Genomic DNA, 8524 nt, shown 5'->3' with positions numbered 1-8524 from the left:
AAAAAAAAAAAAAAAAAGCTTTATTGAGTTTTAATTGACATACAAAAAGCTGCACACATTCCAAGTGTCCAGTATGGTCGATTGGGACATACATGTTCACCCGCGGAGCCGTCACCACGTCAGACTGGTGAGCACACCATATCTGTTCCCTGAAGAGCTTCCTTGTGTCGTGCCCATTTTGAAGCTGTGTAAGCAGAGGCCAGAGCACAGCCAGAAGCTTATCAACACTGGGGGCACTGGGGCAACATCAGGGCCCTCTCTGATCCCCTTTCCTGGCTTGTCCCCACTCTCAGGGCTCCAAGGTGGGCAAACTGACCCTCAAGACCACAGAGATGGAGACCATCTACGACCTGGGCACCAAGATGATTGAGTCCCTGACCAAGGACAAGGTCCAGGCTGGGTGAGCAGTCAGGGGCCATGCCAGGCAGCCAGGGGAATGGGCGAGCTTGGGCCCATTCCTTTCCTTACCCCACCCCCCACCCCCTGTAGGGATGTGATCACCATCGACAAGGCGACAGGCAAGATCTCGAAGCTGGGCCGCTCCTTCACACGCGCCCGTGACTACGACGCTATGGGCTCCCAGGTGCGGCCGGGACTCCTGCGATCCCCTCGCCCCCAGCGCTGGGGTGTTGTCATCTCCTCCATCACCCCCGGGACCCATGGGGTCTGGATCTTCCTGTCACCCTGACTTTTTGTCCTGGTACTCCTGGGTCTTCCCTGTAACCCTAGGACAGCTGGGTCCCTCAGCCTGGCACTGTAGCTTCACATCACCACATGTGGCCTGTGGCTTCTGAGGTCCTCCAGGAGCCCCCATGACCCTTAGCTCTCTGGAACACCCCTAGTCCTGACTACCTCCTGGGCCTGGGGTTTCCGGATGACCCCATTTAGCCTCCCAGCTCCATTTCCTGGAGCTCCAATCTCCCCCAGACAGAGGCCTTTAGGGCCCCCCTTCATGGCCTTCCCTGCCCTGTCTCCTCCCTTCTTCTCCCACCCCCGCCCCATAGACCAAGTTTGTGCAGTGCCCGGATGGGGAGCTCCAGAAACGCAAGGAGGTGGTGCACACCGTGTCCCTGCACGAGATCGATGTCATCAACTCCCGCACCCAGGGCTTCCTGGCGCTCTTCTCAGGTGAGGCCCCTCCTGCCCTGCCCTGCCCCAGGCCTGGCAGCCTCCTTCGGGCTCCCTCTGTTCCTGAGCTCCGAGTGTGGCCCACTTGCTCCACACCGTTTCCTGTAACTCTGGCCCATGGCTGCCTCTGTTCTCCACCTGCAAGTCCGCTTCGTCCCCCCACCGCTGGTGCTGTGATGGGGGTGTCGCCCTGCCCTCTCCCCATCCTGTGTTCTCTGCCTCTGTTCATCCTCTCTGGGGATGTTTCAGTCTCCTCCTCCCTCCTGGCTTTGCTCCCCTTCCTCCACCCCTGCATCATCCTCCTCTGTCTTAGTCACACTCTGGCCCTGGAACCCACCTCCTCTCTGACTTCCCTGATGCAACCTGTGCCTCACATAGGTGACACAGGGGAGATCAAGTCAGAAGTCCGCGAGCAGATCAATGCCAAGGTGGCAGAGTGGCGCGAGGAGGGCAAGGCGGAGATCATCCCTGGAGTGAGGACCCGGGACATGGCCGGGGCAGGTGGCGGGGTGGGGGTGGGCTGGGGAAGCAGGGACGTGGGTGGCGACTCTCACACACACCCCAATCCCAGGTGCTGTTCATTGATGAGGTCCACATGCTGGACATCGAGAGCTTTTCCTTCCTCAACCGGGCCCTGGAGAGTGACATGGCGCCCGTCCTGATCATGGCCACCAACCGTGGCATCACGCGGTGAGCCAGCTGCAGGGGCCTCTGGGGAAAACGGGATGCTCCGGGCAGTGGATGTGGTCAGAGGGTCCACAGGGAGCCTGTGTTGACACCTGATCAGGGAGGGACCCGTGACTGCGGTGTGCGCTCTTCCCTTACAAAAGGCGGGTGGGAGGCAGCTCTGCTCCCCGAGGAAGCCCAGAGACTGTTCTTGCTGCTTTTCTGTCTTGCTACTCCTTTGGCCCCCAAGGCTGCAGTTTTCAAACTGCGTGCGAAGCGCCCCAGGGCGCTGCAGGAAACTCACAGGAGTGCTGTGGGATGTTTTCTAATCTTGAGGGAAGCACAGTGACATCTGTTAGACACGACATAAACTACGACTGTTCAGTCCCTTCGACCCAACAACTTCATTCACAGACCTCTTACTGTTGTGTTTGGCCTGAGGATGCCAGGGACAGATTCCCATGACACGGAGGGTACCATGCTCTGCTGAAGCCTGGGGACCTCGTCTCCCAGGTGTTGCCAGCACCGTGTGCGTGGGGAACTCTTAGTGTTGTGTTTGGTCTGAGGATGCCGGGGACAGATTCCTGTGACACAGAGGGTATTGTGCTGTGCTGAAGCCTGGGAACCTCGTCTCCCAGGTGTTGCCAGCACCCTATGTAGCTGGGATTATGGGCACCCGCCACCATGCCTGCTGGCTGTCTTCTCCACCTCGCCACATTTTGGCCCACAGGAAGCAGGGGATGTGGAGGGCAGGCAGCCCCCATAGGCTGTGATCCACAGGCTGCACCCCACCCTTGTACCCACATCCCATTGCCCGGTGCTGCTCAGGCTCAGGGCCGTACCTGGTGGCAAAGAAGGCTGGGGACTGCAGCTGTGGGCCCAGCTGAAACTGGGCGGTTGGGGTGGGCACCACAAAAGGGATGAAGCAGGCATCCTACAGAGGATGGTGGGCCGCTGTGCCTGGCTCTGTTGGCTCTTTTAACTCCTTGGATCTGCAGAAGAAGCTCAGAAGGTAGATATCACCTCAGTGCCATTTTACAGGGCAGGACAGTGAGGCCCAGTGACTTGCCCAGGTCACAAGTCTAGAAAGTGGCAGAGCCCGAATTTGGTCTCTCGGTGGCTGGACACTGGAAGAGACCCCCAGGGCTGATGGTGTTTTCACAGAAACCGCAGGTCAGGGCCTGGGGACTGCCCAGGGGCACCTCCTGTGGGAGGCAGCAGCTACCAGCAGCCCTGGTTGTTCGTAGACTCTGTATCTGAGAATCTCCTCGCTTGCTAAGATTTATTTGTAATCCGCAAGTAAATATCTGTCCTGCTTTTGACCACAAATTCGAGTCACCTGACACCCACTTTCCTAGCTGAGTGTGAATGAGGCAACACTGGCTGCTTCCTTTAGCTCATGCTATAAATAAGTGTCCTTGTTGTATTCTATTTAGTGCTACGTTTTCACTTTCGTTTTTTGAGACAGGGTCTTGCTCTGTTGCCCAGGCTGGAGTACAGAGGCATGATCATGGCTCACTGCAGCCTCAGTGCCTGCCACACACACATACACACACACACACACACACCACCCCTGGGGCTCAATCAATCCTCTGGCCTCAGCCTCCTCATCAGCTGGGACCATGGGCGTGCACCACTATGCCTAGCTAATTTTTGTTTTTGTTTTGAGGCGGAGTCTAGCTCTCTTGCCAGGCTGGAGTGCAGTGGCACGATCTTGGCTCACTGCAAGCTCTGCCTCCCGGGTTCAAGCAGTTCTCCTGCCTCAGTCTCCCGAGTAGCTGGGATTGCAGACACCCCCCACCATGCCTGGCTAATTTTGGTATTTTTAGTAGAGACGGGGTTTCACCATATTGGCCAGGCTGGTCTCGAACTCCTGACCTCGTGATCTGCCCACCTTGGCCTCCCAAAGTGTTGGAATTACAGGGGTGAGCCACCGCGTCCGGCCTAATTTTATTTTTTTTATTTCTTATTTTTTATTTTTTACTTTTGTATTTTTTTGTAGAGATGGGGTTTTGCCATGTTGCCCAGGTTGGCCTACAACTCCTGGGCTCAAGCAATCCGCCTGCCTCAGCCTCCCAAAGTATTGTCACATTTTTGTGCCTTTTAAAAAAAAAAACTTTTTGGGGCCATTTGTTGGTGATATTGCCGTTTGAAATGTCCCCTGTGTACAGTGCTGAAGTGCTGTCTGGTATTCTAAGTGCAAGGAGGCTGTGATGCTGGACGCAGGAAATACCGTGTTACAGACGCTTCGCTGAGCCCAAGTTAGAATGCTGTTGACATGAGCTCCATGTTAGAGAATAAACAGTGATATTACATAAACACATGAAAATAGAAACACACATAAATGAGGCCAGGCGCAGTAGCTCACTCCTGTAATCCCAGCACTTTGGGAGGCTGAGGTGGGCAGATCACGAGGTCAAGAGAACGACGAGACCATCCCAGCCAACATGATGAAACCCCGTGTCTATTAAAAATAGAAAAAATTAGCTGGGCATAGTGACGTGCGCCTGTAGACCCAGCTACTTGGGAGACTGAGGCAGGAGGATCGGTTGAACTTGGGAGGCGGAGGTTGCAGTGAGCCGAGGTCATGCCACTGCACTCCAGCCTCGCAACAGAGCAAGACTCCGTCTTAAAAAACATAACAGAAACACACAAATGAAAACACACATAGACCCAGATTATATATATATTGATTGACGAAAATACTGTGAGTAAAGGCTCAAGAGAGCCTAACCCTGTATTCCACTAGGAGCAGTGGCTCAGGATCGGCTAATTGGAGTGTTCACGGTGACTTTCTAGAACCTCACTGTGGTGAATAAGGGGAATTGACTGTATACCCTGGCACCAGCCCTGGGCTGGCCGGGCTGTAACAGGGAACAAGACAGGTTCTGTCCCCTCCTTTGTGAAGCTTCATGTCGAGCACGGGAGTGGGACCTTGATCCAGTAATCCTGGAGGCAGAGAGCTAGCTTAAAGCAGCCCAGCTCTGCGGAAAGGTGTCCTTGGGGGACTGACACAGTTGTGGAAGGCTGCGTCATCAGGGGGTGATGTCATCGTGTGACAGGAGACATGAGCTAAAGGTTAAGTGGTGTTGGGCCCACTGAGTGGGTGGTGATGGGAGGTGGGAGTGCTCCCAGCAAAGGGAATGAAAAGGGAACATCCCCCTGACAGCCCCCTCTTTCTGCCTCTTCCTCAGAATCCGGGGCACCAGCTACCAGAGCCCCCACGGCATCCCCATAGACCTGCTGGACCGGCTGCTTATCGTCTCCACCACCCCCTACAGCGAGAAAGACACGAAGCAGATCCTCCGCATCCGGTGCGGGCAGGACCAGACTGTGCGCCTGGGAGGCGGGGCTGGGGTCTACCCTGTTTGACAAATGCTGACATTGAGGTCTGGCGGACTGGCATGGTGGCTGGGCCTGCAAGAGAGAGGGCTGATCTGGCACCCAGACAGTGGCCGCCGATCCGGGAGCAGGAGCCGTGGTGGGAAAGGGAGGCGAGGTACCCGTGACTGGTGTGGGGGCCAGCGCCCTGGGTGTGGTCAGGAGGCCTAGGTTTTAGGTCCAGCCCAGCCCCTGTCTCCGTGGCTCTTCTAGCCTCAGCATTCTATGGTTCTAAGATGCAGGCGCCACATATTCCCAGTGGGGAAGGACCAGAGGGTTGCTGTGGCCACTTCTGCTGCAGTCAGAGGCTGGGCCCTGGCTGAGCCACCCCCGTCCCCCACTGCTTGCAGGTGCGAGGAGGAAGATGTGGAGATGAGTGAGGACGCCTACACGGTGCTGACCCGCATCGGGCTGGAGACGTCACTGCGCTACGCCATCCAGCTCATCACGGCTGCAAGTCTGGTGTGCCGGAAACGCAAGGTCAGCCGGCCGAATTAGCCAGCAGGGCCAGATGGTGGCAGTGAGTGACGCACTACTTCAGGGGCTGCCAGGGTTCCAATTTCAACCTAGGATGTACATTTTCAGAGGCAGGGAATTTTCATCCCTCAAGTTGTCTTCTGTATCTCCCCGCCTGGCCTACAGTAGGTGCTCAGTAAATCTCTGTTGACTGTAAGTAGATGCTGTTAGGTCCACCTTACAGATAAAGAAACTGAGGAATGAAGAGGCTGGGCCCACAACCAGGAGATGGCCAGGCAGGTTTTGAACCCAGACGATCTGGCCCAGAATGCCCTCCCCTCACATGCCACCCTCTGCTACCTAGAGCATGGAGGTGGCATATGCTGGGGTCTGTGTCGGTGAGCCTCACAGAGAGGGGCCCAACTCAGGACCCGCCCTCCCCCTCCAGGGTACAGAAGTGCAGGTGGATGACATCAAGCGGGTCTACTCACTCTTCCTGGACGAGTCCCGCTCCACGCAGTACATGAAGGAGTACCAGGACGCCTTCCTCTTCAATGAACTCAGTAAGAATCCCTACCCTGCACCTGCACTGCCAGAGCCAACCTCGGGGAGGAAGAGGGAGCTCGGCCTAGAAGCCCCCTGGGCCACACTGACCATGTGGCCTTCCTTCTCCCCACAGAAGGCGAGACCATGGACACCTCCTGAGCTGGATGTCATCCCCTGTCCCCACCCTGTTTTCTACCAGAGTTCTGACACTGTGACTTTGTATAAAATGGTTTGAAGCTGCACCCACTCTGTGTGTGGTTGCCCTGAGCCCACAGAAAGACACCTCCAGAGTGCGCACTGAGAAGCCTTTATTGCGGGAGGAACGGGGTGTCTGCTGGCTCCAGGAGTCAGGATGGACTTGGAGGGCTAGGGGGAGGGTCTTTAGAGGAAGAGGAGGCCTGGGAGTTGGGGGTGGTCACAAGTCAAAGGGTGGTCCTTGGGACCCCCACAGTCAGAGGTGCTGCGGTGGCAGGGTCCACAGCGACAGCTGAGAGCCACAGGGAAGGAGACCATGGGGTCCACGCCAGGCAGGCAGCCAGGGAGCTGGATGGAGTCGAAGCGCACCTCGCGGTAGGTGCACACCACCTGGGGCAGGGGCGGCAGGGCCGCCTGCAGCACCCGCATCTGGAGGATGTGTGGATAGGGGAGTGAGCATGTGCCTGGGGCCAGCGCCTCCGCTGACCTCCCAAGCTGCCTCCAAAGGTCCCAGACTCAGGAGTCCAGGAAGCCCTCTGTTCCCGCCCTCCCACACCCCATTCCCCAGCCCCCGACCAGACAGGCAGACCGCCCTTCCTCCCCCGCTGCCTCTGTGACCCGGCCCTGAGGTGGCAGCACCTGCCTCTGGCCCGGGGCAGCTCACCATGGTGGGGCAGTAGCCGGCACAGATGGTGGTGTTGACGGTGATGCACACGGGACAGGCCTCCTTCTCGGCAGCCAAGGTGGCATTGATGGGGCGGCACAGTGGCCGCAGCGGCTCCCTGGATGCCTGTGCCCCGCCCATGCTCAGCAGCAGCCCCAGCAGCAGCCCCTGGGACAAGGACACTGCTTCAGCCCAGTCTGAGACCACAGCCCCGTGCCCTGGCCCTCCCATTCCCCGGGGTACACCACGTGCAGTGACCCAGAGGCCCTTCCCGGCATCTCCTAGTCAGGACCCACCGCCCAGACACCTGCCTTTCAGAGCCCACCCCACAGCCCAGAGGACCTGAGATACCCCAACATTTCAGAAACCCACCCTCAGGGATTGCCCCACCTGAAGCTTACTGGGGGTCACGCCCCTCCAGAAAGTGGCCTCCTTCCACGGCTCACACGCGTCTGCCCCTTCTCATGCCAGTGATGGCCTGGAAGGAGGTGGAAGGTGCCCAGGGGCCCTGCAGTCTTACCTGGAGCATCTCCATCCTTGGTGCGTCCCCTGCCTCGTGTACCTGGCTTTATACTTCGGGGTTGTGGGGGCGGCAAGGCCACCAGGAGGTGGTAGGATGCTGGGGTAACCTGGACACTAATCCCCCCGGGGGCGAGAGGTGCACAAGGCCAGGGAGGCACAAGAGTGGCTCAGCAGAGCACCCCAGCCCTCTCCCCTCAGTGGTCCAGCGCCAGGGATGAGGCAGAGACCACGGTGAAGTGACCTCAGAGACTCATCCATGGAGTGCTAGGGTCTAGTCGGCGTTGGAGGCACAGGAGTAGGGGGTAGAAAGGCCTGCCTCTGCCTATGGAGTTGTCTTGGGAGCCAGGAGGAGGCCGTGACCCGAGAAAGATGCTGGACTGAAGCCTCAACCCTCCTCCACTTGATGTATTCCTGTGCCACAGTCCTTACCGTGACCGTGCTGCCAGGGAAGCCACTTGACCCAGATGCCCCCCAACCAGGGATTCAGCCAGACCCCCACCTCAGCCTTAGGGACCTCTGCCCACCACACCCTCAAGCCAGGATGCCCGGAGGGGTCCCCGGAAATGGGTGTGGTTCAAGTGATTTAACTCATTTAATACGCCCTCAGGGTGCGTGTCCTGCCCGCAGGGCCACAGCCTCCAAGGACATCTGGACTTAGTCCCCTCTCCGCGATGCCGCAGCCGAGTGGGCGTGTCTGGACTAGTCCCGCCCCCACATTGCCGATAGAGGTAATGAGTGCGACTCAGGCCTGGTGCGGATTCCTGTTAGTGAGCGGAGATCCGGAGCTCGGCTCCGCCCCGCGGCCCAGGGGGCGTGTCCGGGGTGGGGCTGGCCCGGCCCGCTCACACCAGCGTCGGCTTCAAGCTGCCATAGCTGGAGTTCTCTGTACTGTAGGCTTTCGGCACGCTGTGGATGCCCGGCAGGGGCTTCCAGTGGGGGCCGCCCCAGGGCGCCTCCAGCGGGCAG

At 58.3% G+C, this 8524-nt stretch overlaps 2 protein-coding genes across 4 annotated transcripts in view; one reads left to right on the top strand and one right to left on the bottom strand.

Moving 5' to 3' along the window:
- RUVBL2 (RuvB-like AAA ATPase 2) overlaps nt 1-6419 on the top strand; it is a 22613-nt gene extending 16194 nt beyond the window's left edge. For both annotated transcript variants that reach the window (XM_011979325.1, XM_011979326.1), the window contains exons 7-15: nt 294-400; nt 490-583; nt 1005-1128; nt 1507-1601; nt 1700-1818; nt 4989-5108; nt 5526-5655; nt 6080-6194; nt 6311-6419. In XM_011979325.1, the coding sequence (XP_011834715.1) occupies nt 294-400; nt 490-583; nt 1005-1128; nt 1507-1601; nt 1700-1818; nt 4989-5108; nt 5526-5655; nt 6080-6194; nt 6311-6336 (930 nt within the window). In that variant the 3' untranslated portion in view covers nt 6337-6419. The remainder of the gene's footprint in view (nt 1-293; nt 401-489; nt 584-1004; nt 1129-1506; nt 1602-1699; nt 1819-4988; nt 5109-5525; nt 5656-6079; nt 6195-6310) is intronic.
- Nucleotides 6420-6468: 49 nt separating this feature from the next.
- Nucleotides 6469-7944, bottom strand: LHB (luteinizing hormone beta polypeptide). 2 transcript variants are annotated; one of them, XM_011979328.1, is made up of 3 exons: nt 7557-7942; nt 7037-7204; nt 6469-6801 (listed from the first exon to the last, which is right to left on the bottom strand). In XM_011979328.1, the coding sequence occupies exons 1-3, from the start codon at nt 7569-7571 to the stop codon at nt 6559-6561; spliced, it is 426 nt and encodes a 141-aa protein (XP_011834718.1). In that variant the 5' UTR covers nt 7572-7942; the 3' UTR covers nt 6469-6558. The 2 variants fall into 2 exon arrangements, with proteins under 2 accessions (XP_011834718.1, XP_011834717.1); XM_011979327.1 differs by having other exon boundaries at nt 7037-7944.
- Nucleotides 7945-8524: the final 580 nt, after the last annotated feature.

Source organism: Mandrillus leucophaeus, unplaced genomic scaffold (assembly GCF_000951045.1).
Source record: "Mandrillus leucophaeus isolate KB7577 unplaced genomic scaffold, Mleu.le_1.0 Scaffold200, whole genome shotgun sequence".
Classification (NCBI taxonomy): Eukaryota; Metazoa; Chordata; class Mammalia; order Primates; family Cercopithecidae; genus Mandrillus; species Mandrillus leucophaeus.
The sequence above is the reverse complement of the archived record's forward strand: the minus strand, read 5'-3'. Positions and strand labels throughout refer to the sequence as shown.